The following is a 23,128-nucleotide window of genomic DNA, read 5'->3' as shown; positions in this document are numbered from 1 at the left end:
TAAAGACATGTGTGATGTTCTCTATTGTCATCCAATCAATCGCCTTAGTTAAAATCAATCATAACATTGCTCAAAGTTTCCAATGTACAACAGACCCTTTAAAGGGAACCAGAGATGCCAGCGTTGAAAAAAGAAATAAGATTTCATACATACCTGGGGCTTCCTCCAGCTCCATAAGCCTGCATCGCTCCCACGCCACCATCCTCCGCTTCCTGGATCCACCGATACCAGGCCCCTTACTTCCGGCGGACGCGGACAATTATCCGCATGCACAGGGGCTCCCTCCATAACCGTACGCTTGCGGCTGTGCACTATGCAGCCGCACACGTAAGGGTATGTCGGGAGCCCCTGTGATGTGGATGATTGGTCGTGTGCTGCCGCCGACTGGCCGAAACTATGGGACCCGGTACCGCCAGATACAGGAAGTGGAGGACGGCGACGTGGGAGCGATCCATGCGTATGGGGCTGGAGGAAGCCCCAGGTATGTATAACAAAAATTTCTGGGGCCTCTGGTTCCCTTTAAATGGATTTCATAGACATCAGCTAATGAAAGAACTTATAAAGAGCAACAATTAAGCTGCTCTTACAGATCTAGAAATATATTTTCAGCAGGCGTGGGGCTTTAAGTACAAGTACAAGTCATGGACATTGTTAACGTTACTTTGATATAAAAAAGTCTCAACTTCATGTCCCAAAAATTTTTTTTAGCCACCAATTGAAACAGTTCTTATGTTTTTCCTGTACAACCCCTTTAAAAGCTTGCTTATCATTTTATAAAGGTTTATTTCTCTTGCTTTTAATATGTGCTTGCTTTCATTTTTCTATTGCTTACTAACATTTCTTTTATTATATTTTGCTTTTTTTTGCCATTGTTTTGCCTTCAAAAGTTGCATTGATGAAAGCTGACTTGCAAGGTAGACTGCACTGTGTGTTTAACCCAAGACTGAAACCCGATGCACATAATCAGCCCTGAAAATGTTGATGCATTAATAGCGTGTCTCTTCTATGATGAGCTCTTCCCTTTCTTCTTCTTCTTGTTTTTATTCTAAAGCAAAGAAAAGGAACCTGCTGTAATTAGCATATCTTTTGCATAAGGGCTTTCAGTCTTGATGATGTGTGTTTAGTGACTGCCTAATTGCTTTGATCATCCCCTCCAAGCTTCCTTCTTTTCTACGGTGATGCAGTTATGAGTCTGTAGAGCTAGAGAAGAGTTGTGTGTCCCTTTTATGTCACTGTTGGGCATGCCAAAATATTAATACACAAGCACAACCTCCCCCTCCCTCTTTCCCCTGAAAACACATGAGATCGGAAGAGCATGCAAATCAATACTTGCCAACATCCAGTAAGAATCTGTTTTTTTTTTTTTTCAGGTCTACTCAGATTATTAATAAATATTATCAGAAAAATAATTTTGTAAAAAGTTCAAAAGCAATGTTTTTTTTTAACTTATTCTCTAATAGTGATTACAAGGAAAAAATTGTTTGCACAATCATGACAGGCTCTGTCTGTTTTACTTAAGGTGGTCTTTAAAGTGAACCTCCTGACTAAAAATCTACTCAGCAGAACTGAAAAGGCTTGGTGTTTCTTTAACAGTTTCACAGCATCAGAACTTTGTTTTTCTTACCAAAGCATTATTTTTAGCTGCATTTTTAGCTAAGCTCCACCCATCAAAGAAAAAAAGTGTGAGGAAACGCGGAAAAGCCGCCGTCTCTCGAGGTGAGGCGGCTGTTTCCGCGTCCAGCATGGCGTCACAACGCGGAAAAAACGCCGCATGCCGCATGGGCAGTGCGGCGGAATCCGCATTGGTAACGGCGGAATCCGCATCAGAGGCGGCCCCCGCACTAGATACATTGCATGACAGTACTGGTGTGGCTGGGACTGATAGTCCACCAGGATTCAGACTTACACGCGCGCGAGCACAGAGGCAGAGTTTAAATAGCAGTTAGAAGGGTGTCGGCTGACCAGCTGGGTCAGCTGACAAATTCCACTGCTCTCATTGGACCAGCAATTAGGGAGGTCCTGGAAAGGTCCTAGAGTATATATACTGCTGGTTGTTCACTTGCTCTTTGTCTGGCGTGCGATCACATATGTGGGAGCACCCAGATCCGTAGTCAGATCCGCAAGTGTGCCGGGACCAGCTGGAGCTGTAATCCTACACTTAGCTAGATTCTGTTGATAGCTAAAGTACTAGTTTGATTGTGATTATATGTTATGACTTTTGCCTGCTTTGACTATCCTCCTGAACTCTGATCTTGTACCCCGATATATCTGATACCTCGTTGCTGAACCCTGCCTGTACTTTGACTCCGCCTTTGCCTCCTGATCTTGTACTTTATCTGTCCGTGTGTGTACGACCTGGCTTGTCCGACCTCGAGAACCGACCTTACCGTTAGAGGCGGTTCCTCGCTCTGTTAGCGATCCTTCCTCCTGAGGGTCACTTTCAGATATACCTTCCTACTGTCAGTCTGACTCCTCCCGTCTTGGAGAGCTCAGGTCTGCGGAAGGAATCTGTGCAGTACTCCTTGCTGCATTGAGGCCTTGTCCTCTAAGTGTTACTGTTACACCAAACACTACACTCTACTCAGGTGAACAGAGGTTAGTTTGTATATCGGATTATCGGTGAGACTGCAGATCACTTATAATCTGGTATATATCTGTATTTCCGGTGATACTGCAGATCACCGGTAATCAGATACTCTCTGCGCCCACCGATCGTTACAGAACGCCAGACCAAAATACAAAATGGACGCAAACACTGATTGTCTGGGTGTACTTGCCGCTTCGGTGGACAACATCAATCAAGTACTGGGCACTCACATAACTCTTATTGATGCCCTATCAGGGTCTGTACAAACCCTCCAGACATCAGTGGATCATGTGCGATCCTCTCCTAGCTCTGACATACGTATGCCTGTACCTGAAAGCTTTTCCGGCCACAGATCTGACTTCCGGAATTTTAGGAGTAGGGTGTTGTCCTATTTTGAGTTGAGACCCCAATCTTCGGGTACTGAGACCCAGAGGGTCACGTTTATTAAAACTTTGTTGTCCGGCGACTCCCAGTCTTGGGCGTATAGCCTGCCCGCCGGAGACAAAGCTCTTACCTCTGTAGAGGAATTTTTTAAAGCTATGGCGGTAATTTACGACGATCCGGACCTTGCCTCGACTTCTGAGCGGAAGCTCAAGCTTTTGCGTCAAGGCGAAGGTCCGGTCGAAGATTACGCGGCCGAGTTTAGGAGGTGGTCAGTTACGGCCAGGTGGGACACCTATGCCCTATTAGATCATTTCTTGTCAGGGCTGTCCGATGAGGTCTCTGATTTGATGTTAAGCCAGCCCGAGCCCAGAACAGTCGATGAGGCCATCTCAGCGGCCATCCGAATCGACCGCAGGCTGCGCTACCAAAAACAGACCAGGGGTAGTTCCTGTCTCAGAGGGGTATCTTACACCACGGTCCCAGTGACTCCACCTACTATTATTTCACCTTCTCCTGTCGTGCCTCCTTCCGAGCCGATGCAGATTGCTCGGTCAAAATTAACCCAGGTAGAGCGAAGACGGAGAATGACCGAACAGCTGTGTTTGTACTGCGGTGAAGGGGGGCATATAGTACAGAACTGCCCCAATAAGCCGGGAAAACGCTGCCGCTTAGGAGTGGTGGGGGGTAACACCCTGGGCGTCCGACTTTTACCCCTAGAAGAAAAACGATTGCTTCTTCCCTGTACCGTTACATGGGAAGATAAGACTGAGGTCACGGAAGCCTTTATCGATTCAGGCTCCGCGGCAAATTTTATGGATTTGGAGTTTGCTAAGAGATTGTGTATTCCGCTCACACCAGTACAACCACCCATCCAGATTACGGCAGTGGATGACTCTCCTCTGCAAGGGAATCACCCACTGTCTCAGACACCAGAGGTGGGGGTCACCATAGGGGTACTGCACTGGGAAAAGTTACAGTTCTTTGTGTTGCATATGACAACCTCCACCATTATACTCGGCATGCCATGGTTGCACCTTCATTCTCCACACATTGATTGGGCCACCGGCCAACTAATTTCTTGGTCAGCACACTGCTTTCAGCGATGTTTAGGGAAGGTGACATTGGGCCAAACCAGGGTTCATGTTCAGGGGGTACCTGAGCAATATGTGGAATATTCTGATGTATTCTGTCCCAAGGCTGCAGACAAGTTACCCCCACATCGCTCTTTCGATTGCCCCATTGATATACGTTCAGGTTGTATGCCCCCTCGGGGTCATTTGTACAATTTATCTGGGCCAGAGAAATTGGCTATGAAGGAATATATCCGTGACAATTTAGCCAAAGGCTTCATCCGGCCGTCCCGATCGCCTGCTGGAGCAGGTTTCTTTTTCGTTAAAAAGAAAGACGGGGGCCCGCGGCCCTGTATTGATTACCGGGGACTAAATAAGATCACGGTAAAGAATCGCTATCCGTTACCCCTGATAGACGATTTATTTACGCAGGTCACCGATGCTAAGATCTTCTCAAAGCTGGATTTACGGGGCGCGTACAACCTGGTGCGCATTAGAAAGGGCGATGAGTGGAAAACGGCCTTTAACACGCCAGACGGGCATTACGAGTATCTGGTGATGCCCTTTGGGTTATGTAATGCCCCGGCCGTTTTCCAGGAACTCATCAACGAGGTCTTCAGAGAGGTGTTGGGGAGATTTGTGCTGGTCTATCTAGACGATATACTTGTTTTCTCCAACAACCTCTCTGAGCACAGAATACATGTGAAATTTGTACTCAACAAATTAAGACAAAACTCACTTTATGCTAAGATTGAGAAGTGTATTTTTGAAGTCACATCTGTCGCCTTTCTGGGGTACATAATTTCCACCACGGGCCTGTCTATGGACCCCGCTAAAGTCTCCGCTGTTTTGGAATGGCCTCAGCCGGTTGGGTTGAAGTCTTTACAGCGGTTTTTAGGCTTTGCGAATTATTATAGAAGGTTCATAAAGGGGTATTCCACGGTTATCGCACCCCTCACCTGTCTTACGAAAAAAGGGGCAGATACCACCCACTGGTCTCCTGATGCATTAAGTGCTTTCTCCACTTTAAAAGATTTGTTTTGTTCCGCACCCATCCTGAGACATGTAGACACCTCTTATCCTTTTATTGTTGAGGTAGACGCCTCGGAGGTTGGGGTAGGGGCTGTGCTGTCTCAGCGGTCAGGCTTGCAGGGAAGGCTACACCCTTGTGCGTATTTCTCTCGTAGGTTCTCTCCGGCAGAGAGAAACTACGATATAGGCAACAGAGAGCTCTTAGCCATTAAACTTGCCTTTGAGGAGTGGCGTCACTGGCTGGAAGGAGCAGAACATACAATTACTGTATACACGGATCACAAGAATCTAGAATACATCGAGGGGGCTAAGAGATTAAGTCCCCGTCAGGCTCGATGGTCTTTGTTTTTTTCGAGGTTCAGGTTCATAATTACGTATACCCCGGGTAGCAAGAACATTAAGGCAGATGCCCTGTCCAGATGCTTTGAGTTGGAGACAGCACAGCCTTCTGCCCCAGAGACCATTGTCCCACAAAATTTGGTGCTGGCCGTAACAGAGACTTGGGAAGACTGGACAGAGACCTTGAGTCCTTTTCAGCAGGATGTCCCTGAGGGGAAGCCTGAGGGGGTTTTATTTGTGCCTCTGCCATTCCGTCTCCGGGTGCTACAGATATTCCATTCACACAAGAATGCGGGACATCCTGGGGCATCTAGAACGCAGGATCTTGTGGCCAGGTGCGCTTGGTGGCCGTCTCTGGCAGCCGACTGCAAAGAATTTGTTAAGGATTGTGCGGTATGTGCTAAAAGCAAACCCTCCCGGCTGGCACCTGTAGGGAGGTTGCAGCCTTTACCCACCCCGAATGAACCATGGACCCACTTGTCCATGGATTTTGTGGGTGAGCTTCCCAGATCAGAGGGCATGTCGGTCATTTGGGTGGTAGTCGACCGCTTCAGCAAGATGGCCCATTTTGTGCCCTTGAAAGGACTCCCCTCGGCCCAGGAATTGGCCGACTTGTTTATCAAACACGTGTTCCGGTTACACGGCATTCCGGAAAACATAGTGTCCGATCGGGGAGTCCAATTCGTATCTAAATTCTGGAGGGCATTCTGTCATCAAATGGGCATGAAGCTGTCGTTTTCATCGGGCTACCACCCACAGACCAACGGTCAGACGGAGAGGGTCAACCAGTCGTTAGAGCAGTTTTTGAGATGCTACGTTGCAGAGGCGCAGAATGACTGGGTCAAATTTCTGCCCTTTGCAGAATTTGCACAAAACAATTTGAAAAGTTCTTCCACTGGATTTTCTCCGTTCCAGGTTGTGTCTGGAAGATTGCCCAAATTTTCACCGTTACCAGTGGCCTCCACTCCGTTTCCAGCTCTGGAGGCTTGGCAAAGGTCTTTTAAAGACATTTGGCGGACGGTGAGAGACAGTTTGGAAAAGGCGTTTCTGAGTCAGAAGGGTCAAGCTGACAAGAAACGGTCTTTGGAGTGGAGATTCCAACCAGGAGACTTGGTTTGGGTATCCACACGTCACTTGGCCCTGAAACAGCCCTCAGACAAGTTGGGTCCCAGGTTTGTCGGGCCTTTCCCGATAGCCAGAAGGATAAACAACGTCACTTACGCTGTTGATCTTCCCGCTAGCATGCGTGGGGTAAGGTCCTTCCACGTATCCCTGCTTAAGCCAGCAGTCCATGTGGGTCCCACTCCTCCTCCTCCTGTGTTGGTGGATGACCAACCTGAGTACGAGGTAGAAAAGATTTTAGATTCACGCGTTGTACAAAACTCGGTACAATATCTCGTACATTGGAAAGGGTACGGCATTGAGGAGAGACAATGGGTACCGGGGAGTCGCATGCATGCGGACGAATTAAGGAGGGAATTTCACGCCTTACATCCCGAGAAACCTGGTAGGAGTTGTCCAGAGTCCACTCCTCGGGAGGGGGGTACTGTGAGGAAACGCGGAAAAGCCGCCGTCTCTCGAGGTGAGGCGGCTGTTTCCGCGTCCAGCATGGCGTCACAACGCGGAAAAAACGCCGCATGCCGCATGGGCAGTGCGGCGGAATCCGCATTGGTAACGGCGGAATCCGCATCAGAGGCGGCCCCCGCACTAGATACATTGCATGACAGTACTGGTGTGGCTGGGACTGATAGTCCACCAGGATTCAGACTTACACGCGCGCGAGCACAGAGGCAGAGTTTAAATAGCAGTTAGAAGGGTGTCGGCTGACCAGCTGGGTCAGCTGACAAATTCCACTGCTCTCATTGGACCAGCAATTAGGGAGGTCCTGGAAAGGTCCTAGAGTATATATACTGCTGGTTGTTCACTTGCTCTTTGTCTGGCGTGCGATCACATATGTGGGAGCACCCAGATCCGTAGTCAGATCCGCAAGTGTGCCGGGACCAGCTGGAGCTGTAATCCTACACTTAGCTAGATTCTGTTGATAGCTAAAGTACTAGTTTGATTGTGATTATATGTTATGACTTTTGCCTGCTTTGACTATCCTCCTGAACTCTGATCTTGTACCCCGATATATCTGATACCTCGTTGCTGAACCCTGCCTGTACTTTGACTCCGCCTTTGCCTCCTGATCTTGTACTTTATCTGTCCGTGTGTGTACGACCTGGCTTGTCCGACCTCGAGAACCGACCTTACCGTTAGAGGCGGTTCCTCGCTCTGTTAGCGATCCTTCCTCCTGAGGGTCACTTTCAGATATACCTTCCTACTGTCAGTCTGACTCCTCCCGTCTTGGAGAGCTCAGGTCTGCGGAAGGAATCTGTGCAGTACTCCTTGCTGCATTGAGGCCTTGTCCTCTAAGTGTTACTGTTACACCAAACACTACACTCTACTCAGGTGAACAGAGGTTAGTTTGTATATCGGATTATCGGTGAGACTGCAGATCACTTATAATCTGGTATATATCTGTATTTCCGGTGATACTGCAGATCACCGGTAATCAGATACTCTCTGCGCCCACCGATCGTTACAAAAAGCCTGGGATTTTTTTCTTTAATGCTGTGCAGAGCATGATGGGGTTTCCTATGTTGTTATTCACGTTGCCTAGCAACTGGGAGAGGTGCTCTGGACACAGGACAGTTGGAACTGTGTCTCATGCTCCCTGTCACCTCCTTTCAACGAAAAATATGGCTGCCCTCATGACAAAGATGGCTGCCCCCATGAAATCACAAACATTTGCCTGTTCTTTTAAAACAGTGTGGATAAGAGATTATATTACCTATCTATTTTAATTAACATAACTAATGTAACTTAATAAGTATGTTTGTTTAGGCTGGAGTTCCTCTTTAATGGTAACCTGAAGTGGGAAGAAAATAGAGATTTCTGTCTTTATTACCTTTCAAAAATACCATTTTTCAAAAATACCAAGTAAAATTTTGTGATTTTATCGTTAGACTGAAATGAGCGCCTCTACCTAGCCATATCCGGTATTTAATGAATATGATCCATTGACTTAGAGAAAAGTACAGTTTCACAGATTTTTCTGTACAATCATTTTATTGGATAGTAACAATTTGGTCCTATTTTATGTGGCCTTTTGCCCTTGGTAAAGTCTTGTAGTAGTGGGTGGCATGTATGTTTGACCTTATCAAATGTTTATCAAATGCTGAGGATTGTTGTCGTTTTAACAAAGTGATGCAAAAGTTCCTGGGATGTCAAACGGAAGTTGGGGGTAGGGGTCGGGTAGGGGTCGGCTGGATCACTGATCTGAGTCAGAGTGGCTCTGACTGTTTTGTCTCCTTGACCATCTGATCAGATAGTGGACAAAACTGACCCTCAGAGGTTCTAAAGGTTACACAGATAGGATCGGGGAAGAAGGGGGGGGGTTATGGGGAATTAATGGTGGACAAATATCTGAACAATGATTTTTAATTTTAATTTCTATACCTTATTCCCTATCATTGGGAGGATTCATTTAAAAGTATTTGATGAACATGATAAAAGACTTAGTAATGGGAACACAAATAAACAGTAAAGCTAAAAGCATTTTTTCCAAACACATATAAATATTGATTAATAAATTAAATGTATTTTTTTTTTCTTTTTACAAGAGTATTAATTTACATGAAGCTGAAGCTAAAGTGGCAGGAATATAAAGAATAATATTTCTGATGTATTTTTGAAAGTTGCTACTTGCCTGTCTGTGGCGCTGCACTAATACCTTCTGGGTGACTGACCTAGAACTAGAAGGATGCAGATCTGGTTCTCTGACGCTACAAGACCACATGCTTGTTATACCTATTTATGTTATGATTCAAAAACTTCTGAGTCCAAAACGGCCTGGATTAATAACATTTTAGAATGGGCTTTAAGATGTCAGCCTCCACAGCCTCTGTAGTATTCCTTTAAAGTAGAGCCGGGAATTGGTGGATTACGCTTCTCCCATTAAACAAGCCTTGAGGACAATAATCCATGCTTTAATTTGCCGTCTACAGGGATAAAAAAGAAAAAAAAAAAAGGTTCAGTAATCAAGGGAATGGCTGCATCTCAAAGTGCTCATCTGACCTCGCCTTTACTCCAAAGCGGCAAAGCCGAACCACTATCAAACACTGACTCAGGTTAAATTAAAGATATAACTGTTTTTATTTCCCTTTATTCACAGTAGGGGGATTGAGTAGACCCCAGTGTGCTGTTCTAGGATACAGCTACTCCCTATTAAAAAAAAAATCACCCAAATGATTAGAAAAGAATAAAAGAAGGGTGTTTTTTTAGGAAATGGCTCAGTATATTTTAATGGGCTAAACTTAATTGCAGATTTGTAATGCAACTTATTAAAAAAAACTGATTTACTAAAGAAATGCACGGAGGGCAAAAAACAAAACAAAAAAAAAGCAGTATTACAATATTAATCCCCACTGTCCACAGCTGGTTGCACTGAATGAAAGAGCTTGTATCAGGTAAAATATACAATTTTAAATTGCTCAGACAGTGAGAATGTGATAATAGATAACCTAATCTATTAAAGAAAGATTATGTATAGTATATTGAGAGAGAGAGAGAGAGAGAGAGAGAGAGAGAGAGAGAGAGAGAGAGTGAGACAGAGAGACAGAGAGAGAGAGACAGGCAGAGAGAGAGAGAGAGAGAGAGGGAGAGAGCAAGAGGGAGAGAGAGAGAGAGGGAGAGAGAGCGCGAGAGAGAGAGAGAGAGAGAGAGAGAGAGAGAGAGAGAGAGAGAGAGAGAGAGAGAGAGAGAGGGGGGGGAGAGAGAGAGAGAGACAGAGAGAGAGAGGGAGAGAGAGAGATAGAGAGAGAGACATACAGCTAGAGTAACATTTCACTATCTACTCTTAGTTACATAAAAGAACATTTGACATCATTACATCTCTGTAAATGAAACATATAATTTCACTGCAGAGAGTAGTACCAGATAGCCTATCTCTGGATATTGACAAAATAAGTTATGACTGGCTGAAGCTCTCTGAGGCATGTGCCTTCAATTTGCCTTTCTCCTTTCTGCTGGAGTGACTCAGCTGTTGCTAGGGCGATGTATCTGTTCAACAGAGGGAAGGAGGAGGGAGCAGATTCAAAACAGAGTCTGATCTTCTGTCTTTGCCAATGAGACAGAGGTAAGCTACCTAGCGAAAATATGTGGGATTTCTTTCAAATGTTCGTTATTCTTTCATGTAACTAAGAGTAGATACTGAAATTGAAGTTTTTGGTGTATACCCCCACGTTAATGAACCTCTGTCCTACTGCTTATGGAGTGAAACTTGGGATTGAGCTATAATTATTTCTGTCTCTTTCTCCCTTTAGTAAACTGCTTCAGTTAGTCGACTGCCACTAGATTGTTTCCCACTCTTGTCACATGGTAAGAGGTTGTTTGAGATGGTGACAGGTGACCAATGGAAGCAGTCTAGTGAGGTAGGAAGGGGTGGGAACCTAAGCCTCAGTCTTACTTCATGAACAGGTGGACACAGGCTCATTTTAGAGAGTAGAACTGTATTTGCAAACTGAAAGGGTGCTAGTGCCAGAATAAACAAGCTGTTCATATTCTTCTCCAAAAACAGCCCATGCACAATTCTAAAGCAGGACAATTTGGCTTTGCATGAGTTTTATGCAGAGCCTTCTACCCCCCTCCCCCCATATATAAGAAGTATCTGTGCCAAGAGCAACAGTAAACATGATACATTCTATCAATATGTAATCTAGGCCAAGGTACTGCACTGACAACCAGCATAGGACTCCTTAATTAGGTGAGTATTGTTTTTTTATTTTATTTGTGGAACCCTACAAGCTAGTGAGAGTTATGGTGGCCATACATGGTGCAATTTTTCATTTTTTTTAGATTAGATAATTTAGTTCGATTATTCCGAATATAAAGATTTTTCCATCATGTCCGATCAGATTTTTTTCAAAAAAAATGGGATAATCGTTCGAATTTCTTGATCGAAAAAAAAATATTTTCTACTTTCATTCGATTCGATCATTTAGATTGAAAAAACAGGAAAATGGAACGTTTTTATTGTATCATGTATGGGCACCATTAGTGTGAAGGCAGCGTTAGTCTGGGGCACAGTTGGTTTCGGAGTTACGGTAAAGGTGCCAGTACATAGTTAAGGTAGTGAATGACTATTTAAAGTGAACCTGAGGTGAAAATAAACTGATGAGATTAACAATTGTATTTATCCACCTACACCTAAAAATGACGTTTTAGATATCCCATGGTTTTATTTTATATTTAAACATTTACAAACTAGATTGAATGTTTTGTTCCCTCTGCTCAGTTCCTGCCTATTAAGTGTTCCTGAGTTAGAAAAAGGTCAGCATCTATGTATTTTATCTCCCTCGGCTCTCAGAAGTATTCTGCCAGGACAATTTTTATGGCTGTAGTTTTCTTATCAGTGATGTTTGCTATATTCCTGACAAGGTACTGACAAGACAGAAGCTGTCACTTCCATGCCTAGAAATGAACTCTTTCAGACAGCAAAATAAAACAAGTAAAACAGCCTGTTTATAATGAATATGTTTAGCACTGTACACACACATGTGTATCTCATCATGATGTCACATGTCACCTCCGGTATGCTTTAAGGGTTATTAGTTCATGGAGGTTTACACACTTAGTGGTGTCGGAAAGGTAAAGGTTAAGTTTATATAAGTGTAATGGGTCAATTTGTCTAACATATCCGTGTTAGGTATAAACCTCATAAAAGATTATGTTAGACACAGGTTAAAAAGTTAGTGCTGGGGTAGGTCACTGGTGAGGTTACACTTATGCTACAGTTTAAGTTGGGGGGAGGGTGTTTAAGATTCTTATTGTTGACTTTTGCGGACAATCACACTCATCTCTTTTCCATTATTTTTTAATAGATTGACTTTATATTCTGAGTTAAAATTCTGCTACAGCTCCTTGAGGATTATTCCGGCTTTATTCACAAATGTACAATATAAAGAGTTAAAGAACCAAATCTCAGAGATAGGGGATGTTGGCAACTGCCGTGAACATGTGTTCTGACATCCCTATCGAGTTTTAAGGAAAAGTTCAGCTCTTTTGTTTCTTCCAGGTCCAAGCACGACATGTCAGGAAGATTCCTGTGCGAACCAGGGCGTGTGCCTCCAACAATGGGACGGCTTCAACTGTGACTGCAGCATGACCTCTTTCAGCGGGACCTTGTGCAATGACCGTGAGTGCTGCTAGTTCATTTTAAAAGCATCAGAGCTTTAGGCAGAATTTGAAGTTAATGTCTAAAGTCTTTGAGCTGAGGCTGAAATATGGAGTAAATAAACAAGCTGACTTTGTGTTGCTGCTTTTATGCCTGTCGCAATAACAGAGCAGTGTGGGGTCTATTTATAAAGGTTTAAATTGAAGTCACCCAAGATGTTCCATGCGCTATGAACCCCATACACTGTACCCCATTATTACTGGCTAAAATGTTGGCTTATGTAACCGTTACAATATCCATCAAGTGTCAGGATCTCTGGGAAGATTTGATGCTCTAAAGGAGGGATCCCAGCAATGTTCCCTTTGTATTTTAATCTGGCCTATTTGCTTTGGAAATAAAGTGTTTCAGAGGCAAAACTCGGGCACGAAAGCACATACTTACCTAAGAAGGTGGAAGCCTCTGGATCCGATGGAGAGTTCCCATGCCGTCCTCTGGTCCCCTGTTGCCGAGTGCAGAGCTTTGTAGTAGGAACATCGAGGTCACACTCCTCTTCTGTAGGCATGAGCTCGGCCGTACTGCACCTGCACAAGTATGAGTGTGTAAGCTGGAGCCACTGATGCACAAGCAGCTCTGTGCTACTGCACAGATAGAACCATACTCACCTGGGTGCAGCATGGCCACACCCATGCCAGAAGCTCTGTGCTACTGCACAGATAGAACCATACTCACCTGAGTGCAGCATGGCCACACCCATGCCAGAAGTGGAGCGCAGCCCGGATTTTAGGAGTTCTGGTGAGCAGTGCCAGGAGCAAGGAGAACCCAGGCAGCCTCTATAGCCTCCAGAGGATTCCCTTTTCTTTGGTAAAGAACCCCTCTTTGACCCAAGCTTTGGTTCGGGCTCACTATATGAACACTGCATCTGCCCCACATGATGACTGCATAGCATCTATGGCTGTGCACTGTCTAGGTGTATGGACATCAGGAAATGCCAGAAAGGTCCAGGCAGATAAGTGTGCTTGGATTACCCAATCATTATAAATTGACCCCTGCAGGCAAGGGTATAACTACATATAATGGGCCCCCTGTAGCAAAGTATCGTTAGTTCCCAGGCCTCTATCTTAAAATGTATCTGTAATGGCATAAATACATTTACCGGACTATCCAATATTCTATGTAGTTTACCTATTCTGTCTGATATTAGAGAATATGCTTCCTTTGCCCTCTACACACATCTTGCTCTTGCCTATGAATTCATTTAACCATACATGAGTTAATATCAGCCTGATCCAGCTGAACGCAGTACTGAGGTTTGTGTTCATCAATCTCCTGTAGCTCCTTCTCCTGGCCACATGCTGGGCTTCTATTATGGCAACTCGATTTGATTGCTAACCTAAAAGGAATCTGAAGTTTATTGATCAGATATTAGATGGCCAGAAGATCATTGGCAGATTCAGTCGAAGTAATCCTTTACTTGGTCACCTTTAAAGAGGAACTCCAGTGAACATTTTACTGTTGGCAGGTGATGTAGCTGCTGCATGGTGTTTGGCAGTTGGAAACAGCTGTAAACAGCTATTTCCCACAATGCAACAAGGTTCACAGACAGGAAACTGCCAGGAGTACCCCGGTCCTCAGAGTTTCTTGTGGGATTGATTTCACCACAATATCAGTCATACAGCGCCCCCTGATGGTCTGTTTTTGAAAAGGAATAGACTTTTCATGTAAAAGGGGGTATCAGCTACTGATTAAGATAAAGTTAAATTTTTGGTCGGAGTTTCTCTTTAAAGGGGACCTGAACTCAGAACTCCTCTTTGATCTAAAAGAAACATAACAGCATAATACATTTTAAACAAACTACGTGTTTGTTACGGATGATAGAGTAACCAAGCAGCTCAGAGTGACCCAAACCACTCGGAATATATAGGGGGATAAAAGACACCTAAAAGCACTACTACTAATAAGCAATGCTTGGTGTAATTTCCCTTCTTAAAACAGAAGGAAACTTGCAATAATTAAGCTCTAAGTGAACATTTGTGGTTACCCACAATGCACCACTACTGAATATGCAAATTAACTATTTTTGCCCCTGAAAGCCAGGCAAGCATTCAGAACCGCTGGTGTCTAGCAAGCCTATAGTTTTAATATTACACAGCCACATCAACCCCACATGTAGACAGCCTGTTTCAGGCTTTTGGCCCTCATCAGTACATGACAATACAGCTGATACAAATCCTAAAATAAATCTGCACTGTTTCTACTGTCTGATTCATGGAAGCAGACATATTGTTTACAGCCTGTGCTTTCAAATGGGCTTATCTGCCATCTCTGCCATAAGCAGTCATGTGACACAGGGGAGAGATTAAATTACAACTTGTGATTAGTCACAGATGAGGGGGAATTACACAGGCTAAACTCTCTACATACACACAGGGTGCATTTCTCTATGTTCACCTTCTGTCCTGAGCAAGAGTTCAGGTCCTCTGTAACTTGTGATATGCTTAACGGCTATAAAATGCCCATTTCCCTCTGTTTGGCTTTTCTTCCCATCCTTTCTCTATATACTGTGCCTCTGTTACCTGTTATGAACTGTATAACATAATCTGCTGCAGTGTCTGAAGCCAGCAAGGGGATCCGACTTTCTGAAAATGTTTTAATTGTGAACATCCTTCGAGACCCTTAAAGTGGACCTGAACTCTTGCACAGGAAAGAAGGAAAACAGAGAGAAATGCAGCCTGTATGTATTTAGAGAATTTAGCCTAATTACCCCTCATCTGTGACTAAGCATAAGTGTAATTTGATCCCTCAGCTGTGTCATCTGGCTGCCACGGCAGAAAGCTCATTTGTAAACACAGGATGTTAACAATATGTCTGGATCCACGAAAGCAGGTAGTAGACACTCTGCAGATCATTTGCAGAATTTGTATCAGCTGTAACAATGAAATGTTTTTCTTTAAAGGTTATCACGCTGCTGCATATCTTTTATCTTTTTTAAACATTGTTATCAGGGTAAGGTGTCTACAGAGGTGAAAGGGGACATTTTCTCTAATTATGGGTCTGACTGCCGTAGCTCTGGCATTTTTACCAGACTAGCGCAATCAATGCCTACATGGATAACATAAGTATTGCTATTATTGCTATGGTAATGCATGTTACGCTACGTGACTATGGGCGATTGCACATTGCTTGGTACTCTGTAGCCTTTAGTAGTGCTAAACATGCTGCGCACTGACTTTGCACAACAATAATAGTGTAGCTACGTTAATCAGGCCCTATATCACATTTAAACAATGTATTTATGTCACTGCCATTACTGTAATGTGAAGGTTAAAGACTGCACAGTACCAATTATTTTAATAGACTTCTATGAAAGATGCTTTAAAGAGGAACTGTACCAAGAATTGAACTTCATCCCAATCAGTAGCCAATATTGCCTTTCCCTCGATAAATCTTTACCTTTTCTCAAACAGTTCATCAGGGGGCGCTGTATTGCTATTGTGGTGAAATTCCTCCCACAGTGTGATGTCAGCACCAGGGTGTTGACATCACACTGTGGGAGCCTTGTTGCATTGTGGGGAATAACAGCTGTTTCCAACTGCCAAAATGCAGCATCTCCTTCCACAGACATCACCTGCCAGCAGTAAAAATTTCACCATGTGATGAATGTCAGAATATAAATCAGGGAGAGGAAAGATTTTACAATGGGCAAACATTGACTAAATCATTTATAAATAATGATTGTAAAAATAAAACATTTTTTTGCACTACACTATTTTTACCGCAGTTCCTCTTTAACAGACTGAGCATTAAGTCAATATATGAAAGTATTACAAAATACTAATGTTGGATAAATCATTACATAGCCTGACACTGACAGGGCCCCTTTGCTGCTGGGCCCATTATGGCCACATGGTATGCTGTGGGTACGGTTATGCCCTTGCCTGTAATTCTGCTTCTAAAGACAAATGGAAAACATTAACCTGTTTGCCTTAAGAAAAAAAAAAAAACAATCAAAGATTTAAGCTTTACCAAAATTGCTATGATGTTTAAATAATACAATGTGTTATATTTTCCAATCATTAACATTTAGCATTTTCATTTAAAGGTTATGAATATTATACTAAAAGATAATTGGCCAGCCTTGTTCGTAGGTTTTAGTCGCTCAAGCAATGACTTATTAAGAATATATTCAAATGAAATGATATTTCACCCGCCTGCAGAATGTTTTTTTGCTTTTCAAATTGTAACTTAATTTTGAAACCATATTTCCAGAACCCTTTTCTATTTCCTTCGGGGCACATTAAAATTTGAAAGAGAAGGTAGTGTAGAAAAATATTCACTTTACAGAGACGTGACCTGACTCCTTTCTAGATATTTGAGGCGGCACTTTTTTAAATTAAAATGTTCTGGAACTATGGAATTTGACATAGAATCATTCTAAAAAGCCAAGAATAATACAATCTGCTTTGTGGCATACGTACCGATGTCATTTGAGGGGTTGGTTCTCATTATGATTGTTTAAGCAAGTGTCTCCTGCAAGGCAGAAAATAACGCAAAACGTCAAAGGTAAGTGAGCATGTTTAATTTCTAGTTATTAAATCTCAAGATTAAGAACTATTTTATGTCTGTGTTTATGAGTAATGCAAATTGCATTTTAATTCATAAATATTTTATTTAATAAATATTTAGTTTTTGCAATAAAGGAACGAGAAGTACATGGTGCAGTAGTTCACTGGAGCTGATCTCACTGGAGCTGATCCAGCTCTCCCCTGCCTCAAAACACAAACCCAGCAATGATGTGAGTAAGGCCTCGTACATATGCTGCGATTATTAATATGTATTTATATAATGCCGACATCTTCTGCAGCACTTTAAAGTAATGCGCATAGCCGTCAAGTCACTAACTGTCCCTCAGCTCACTGACTAATCTCTACCATGGATAGTCATTGTCTTATTTTCCCTAATTTTAAGTGGCAGCCAATTAACCTATCTGTATGTTTTGGGTTTTAGGAAACACTGGAGTACCCCATGCATACACAGGAGAACATACAAACTCTGGGCATTGTCTTGGCCCAGATTTGAACTGGGTCTCCTTTTACTTCAAGTCAAGACTACTATCCACTATTCCCCCATGCCACCATGCCAGTTGCCACACAGGACTTGACCAAGATGGAACATGTGTGCAGAGCAGGGACAAGGTCCTCCAGCACCCAAGGCTGAGACACCAAAGTGCGCCCCTCTATCCCTCCCACCCCAGCCGTCATACACCGATTGCTATTACACTAAGAGGGCCACAGGGCCCACAACCTCCCCAACACCTTAATATCTAGTTATCTGGCTTGCAGTCACTGCCATGTATCCCCTTTTCCTATTTCTTTCTGCTTCATACACAATTAGGAATGACAGCTGAATGAATTGTGTGCCCCCTCCTACACTGCGCCCTGAGGCTGGAGCCTCTCCAGCCTATGCCTCGGCCCGACCCTGCATATGTGTGTAGTTTCCCTCTGTGTTTCTTTACTGATCCAGCATGCAGAGTTGAATGACTGCATTGTTCCCTTACTTCCTCTGCCTACAGGAAGCCCTTTCCACACCACAATCCCTTCCACCACACCATAACCTCTCCCACCCCTACATTCAGCAACAGTATAATTCACTCTGCTGTAACAGAGTAACGTGTCTGTGTGTGCTTATTCCCAACACTGCTTCCCCAGCTATCAGGTCTTAATATTTATGGGTGGCCATAATTGTATTTGTTTACACACATAAAAGAATACCAGAGCTGACAAAAAAAATGTACAAATGGGAGTAGCAGGCATGTACAGTATGTGAAGCAGTCCTCATGCCCATCGCATCCCATGTTCTCCGCCCCCCTCCCCCACTCTCTCACCTAAAAGCCCCGCTCAGCCTCTTAGGACAGTAGTGCGCAGGTGCTTACCTGGTGGCGTGCATCCTTGATCATGCGCCCATGGCCGGGAGCGCTCTGCGCATGTGTATGATGTCATGGGATGAGAGAATTATTCTGATCTCTTTAAGGACCAGTGACTGCTTATGCATTAACTTTCAGGCAGTAGACATCTATGGCCTCAGTAGGAGGGCCATTCACCTTCTTCCCCCACCAATCGCAGCTCTGTAAAGGGCTGAGTTTGGACTGAGCTAGTGGGTTGGAGAAATTGAACTCAGCACTAATGGAATACTGCACCATGTATTTTCTAGCAGTATTTTACGATGAAAATTCAAATGCATTATAATATCTCTGTTGCTAATACATGTATTCAATATGAAAGATCCCGGAACTTCGCATTGATGTGTTGTTATGATTTTAGTCATTTAAAGTACTTGCAAAAATGTTTATGCCTTTATAGGTTGTTTCAGATGGAAAATTCTCCCAACTAGCGAATTACTTTCACCCAGGATGCAGAGGTCACAGCTAGCAAATCACCTGATTACGTCATTTAACTTGCTTCTAAGGGTCCATTCACACTTACAAAGTGCTTAGCGCTACCGTTTTGCGTGGGTGATTTCACCATAATTAGTGCGGTAAAATCAGAGTGATCGGGATCAGCGCTTGTAAAAGCACTGTACCGCGATCGCTCGAGAATCGTGGCAAAATGCTGAAAGGAACACGTTTTGTAATTGCCGCTAATCACGAAACACCCCTGATCGGCGGCAATCGCAGCAGTAAGATCACTGCCATAGGTTAACATTGCGCTAGTGCTTTAAAAATCACTAGCACTTAGTCGATTAGTGGGAATAACCCGCTGGCGTGGGAGACCCCAGACTTCCCCTATATAAACAGGCACATTAAAATACCTATTTAGTTCAAAAAAGTTCTTTTTTTTGTATTGTTTTTAGTCAATAAAATGTGTTTGTTAACTTCAGAATCATGACTTCGTTTACAAAAGCTATTAACACAGCCCCTTTAAATTCCCGCTAGAATTATAATCAAATAATCAGTTTAATAGCAGAATTGCTGGTTAAATGAATCAGCTGCTAGAAAAGCTTGACTCCCTAATACAAGATCTGCTACCTGCATGGGGCTAATGAGCTTATTTGGAGAATTTATTCATTTATTTATTTTTTTACTCTTCACTATTTACAAGCTTTGGCTGAGGAAAAATACCCGAGTGAGTCAAGCTGTATTTGTTGTTCATCACAACAAATGTCTAATAGTTGGTTTCTTGGTGCTGTGGTTTGACGTATGTTGCTGTACGTTGTGTTCCTTTTTCAAAGGAAGTTACTTGAGTAGAAAAGGGAATATTAGCGCACCAAGATGCAGCATGTAGCTATTTTGTTTATTTTTTATATATTTTGTTTTAGAACTAATCACATATGAATTGGCATAAACAAGCTCCGTCAAAATAACAGATTTTAAAGTTACTTCTAAAAGACTGCTGAGAGATTAGTTAACCCTTTCTGGACCAATGCAAGTGAAGTCTATGCCCTGTTCACATTCTGTTATCCCTGCCAGGGCGTAGATTTCCATTACTCTTCCTGCGTGGTCTCGTCGCTCTTGCCATTCGCATCACTCTGGCGCTGCTGCAGCCTGCTCTAAGCGTAGATTTCCATTACTCTTGCTGCGTGGTCTCGTCGCTCTTGCCCTCCGCATCACTCTGGCGCTGCTGCAGCCTGCTCTAAGCGTAGATTTCCATTACTCTTGCTGCGTGGTCTCGTCGGTCTTGCCCTCCGCATCACTCTGGCGCTGCTGCAGCCTGCTCTAAGCGTAGATTTCCATTACTCTTGCTGCGTGGTCTCGTCGCTCTTGCCCTCAGCATCACTCTGGCGCTGCTGCAGCCTGCTCTAAGTGTAGATTTCCATTACTCTTGCTGCGTGGTCTCGTCGCTCTTGCCCTCCGCATCACTCTGGCGCTGCTGCAGCCTGCTCTAAGCGTAGATTTCCATTACTCTTGCTGCGTGGTCTCGTCGCTCTTGCCCTCCGCATCACTCTGGCGCTGCTGCAGCCTGCTCTAAGCATAGATTTCCATTACTCTTGCTGCGTGGTCTCGTCGCTCTTGCCCTCCGCATCACTCTGGCGCTGCTGCAGCCTTCTCTAAGTGTAGATTTCCATTACTCTTGCTGCGTGGTCTCGTCGCTCTTGCCCTCCGCGTCACTCTGGCGCTGCTGCAGCCTTCTCTAAGCGTAGATTTCCATTACTCTTGCTGCGTGGTCTCATCGCTCTTGCCATTCGCGTCACTCTGGCGCTGCTGCAGCCTGCTCTAAGTGTAGATTTCCATTACTCTTGCTGCGTGGTCTCATCGCTCTTGCCCTCCGCATCACTCTGGCGCTGCTGCAGCCTGCTCTAAGCGTAGATTTCCATTACTCTTGCTGCGTGGTCTCGTCGCTCTTGCCCTCAGCATCACTCTGGCGCTGCTGCAGCCTGCTCTAAGTGTAGATTTCCATTACTCTTGCTGCGTGGTCTCGTCGCTCTTGCCCTCCGCATCACTCTGGCGCTGCTGCAGCCTGCTCTAAGCGTAGATTTCCATTACTCTTGCTGCGTGGTCTCGTCGCTCTTGCCCTCAGCATCACTCTGGCGCTGCTGCAGCCTGCTCTAAGTGTAGATTTCCATTACTCTTGCTGCGTGGTCTCGTCGCTCTTGCCCTCCGCGTCACTCTGGCGCTGCTGCAGCCTGCTCTAAGCGTAGATTTCCATTACTCTTGCTGCGTGGCCTCGTCGCTCTTGCCCTCCGCGTCACTCTGGCGCTGCTGCAGCCTGCTCTAAGCGTAGATTTCCATTATTCTTGCTGCGTGGTCTCATCGCTCTTGCCCTCTGCGTCACTCTAGCGCTGCTGCAGCCTGCTCTAAGCATAGATTTCCATTACTCTTGCTGCGTGGTCTCGTCGTTCTTGCCCTCCGCGTCACTCTGGCGCTGCTGCAGCCTGCTATAAGCTCCGTACGCCAGTCAGGAGATGATTTCATTGGCCCCTGACCCTGTGATCATTGTGAGCCAATCACAGTGACCCCAGAGTGAGTTCTGTGAAAATAACACCTTTGGTCCTTAAAGGTTTAAGCCATACAGATGGCCAAATAATCTAAAGACATTCTGCGTTAGTGCGTGTATGGGTGATTGTCGATATTTCCTTGTTTATAGAGTGCTTCTCAAAGACTTCATTTGATGGGCTTTATTCACTAAGAGGGACTTATTAAATTCCCTTTTTTCTCCTAAGTTTTACCTAAGTGATATTTTACACCTTTCCAATAAAATGCTTTTTAAGCTACCAGCAAGCAAGGACATACATTACGTACATTTTCATAGTACTTTTTTGCCTACTTTTTGGTACTTATTCAATTGCAGAATGCTAAAAAATGTATTAAAACTGAAGATGAAAAATCATCTCCTGAGAGAAAAAGTGAATTGAATAAGGGCCAGAATCTCAGAGAAGATAGGTGTTTTAGCAAATCTAGTCTGCATTTATGACAAGCTGTGGTCATGAAGTTGAGGGACTGTTATCTCTCCTTGCCTAGATCACTGTGAGAGTTACCGAACAATTAGAAAATGTTTTGGGAAAAGTAGGAAAGTATTGGCTGAAAAGGTCAGGAGGGTCAGGATTCTTCAAGCAGGGGAGGACTTCTAACAACTTAAAATAAAATGTCAAGCAACATGTAGGTGGGAGTTCATAATGGGGGTCTCTGGAAAGCACTGAAAATACTTTTATCAATTGTAATGCTTTTGATGTTGAGATGCAAATAAAATATAAGAATCTCTAGTTTTACACTTGAGAGCAAACAGATAAGAGATCCTATCACCCCCCCCCCCTCCCCCTTTCACTATTTAACTGGAGTGGGGAGAACAGGAAGCAATTAAAGAATCCCTCATTGTATTAGCCTAACCTCTTTTTGAGAAACAAGGAGGTGGAGAAGGGCTCTTGTCCTTGATGTTGAGACAAGAATGCTTTGCAAAGATGGTGGAAGGATTTTCCAGACCACTTCTAAAGTACCCTCTACTGTTAAGTGCCATTGATCAGATCAGGTGGGGAAATCTTATGCTTGCTGGTTCTGCCTTCCTGGGTACCCAACCGACTAGATGGAAGAAAGGGGTAATAAGGCACTCTGGACAATATGCAATTCACTTTTCTCCTGACTTTTCTCCTAGGAGATATTTTTAAACTTGTCAATAAAATGATTTTCAAACCAACAGCGAGCAAGAAAATGCTCAAAATAATTTTGGCAGCACTTTTTTCATCTATTTTTTGGTACTTTTTCAGTTGTGAAGTGCTGAAAAGTTATTCAAAGAGAAGATGAAAAATGATCTCCAAGAGAAAAAGGGAATTGCATTTGGGCCTCTATCTTTTATTATAAGAGTAAGAAACTTTTACCACAATACTTATTTCAGATTGTAGGGAATGTTTTATAAACATTTCTGATACATTTTTTGACAAATGTATATAAAATATAAAATGTATATAAAATATCCCTCGATGTTTCAAAGTAGAAGCGCCACCAAATACTTGTGTATCCTGTTTTGCCCATAAATCTGAACGCAGTGACAATAGTAATCCTTGCCCTCTGAATAT

The 23,128-nt window shown here is 43.8% G+C and overlaps 1 protein-coding gene across 24 annotated transcripts in view; it reads left to right on the top strand.

Annotated features, from left to right (window-relative positions):
* LOC137504538 (neurexin-1) overlaps positions 1-23,128 on the top strand; it is a 2,090,050-nt gene that overhangs the window by 1,247,857 nt on the left and 819,065 nt on the right. For 13 of the 24 annotated variants that reach the window (XM_068233108.1, XM_068233107.1, XM_068233118.1 and 10 more), the window contains one exon: positions 12,530-12,649. In XM_068233108.1, coding sequence (XP_068089209.1) covers positions 12,530-12,649 — 120 coding nt within the window. Of the gene's footprint in view, positions 1-887; positions 915-12,529; positions 12,650-23,128 lie in introns of all 24 variants that reach the window. The other 11 variants (XM_068233096.1, XM_068233090.1, XM_068233092.1 and 8 more) reach the window with 1 other exon arrangement.

This window comes from Hyperolius riggenbachi, chromosome 4 (assembly GCF_040937935.1).
Source record: "Hyperolius riggenbachi isolate aHypRig1 chromosome 4, aHypRig1.pri, whole genome shotgun sequence".
In the NCBI taxonomy this organism is placed as follows: domain Eukaryota; kingdom Metazoa; phylum Chordata; class Amphibia; order Anura; family Hyperoliidae; genus Hyperolius; species Hyperolius riggenbachi.
The sequence above is the reverse complement of the archived record's forward strand: the minus strand, read 5'-3'. Positions and strand labels throughout refer to the sequence as shown.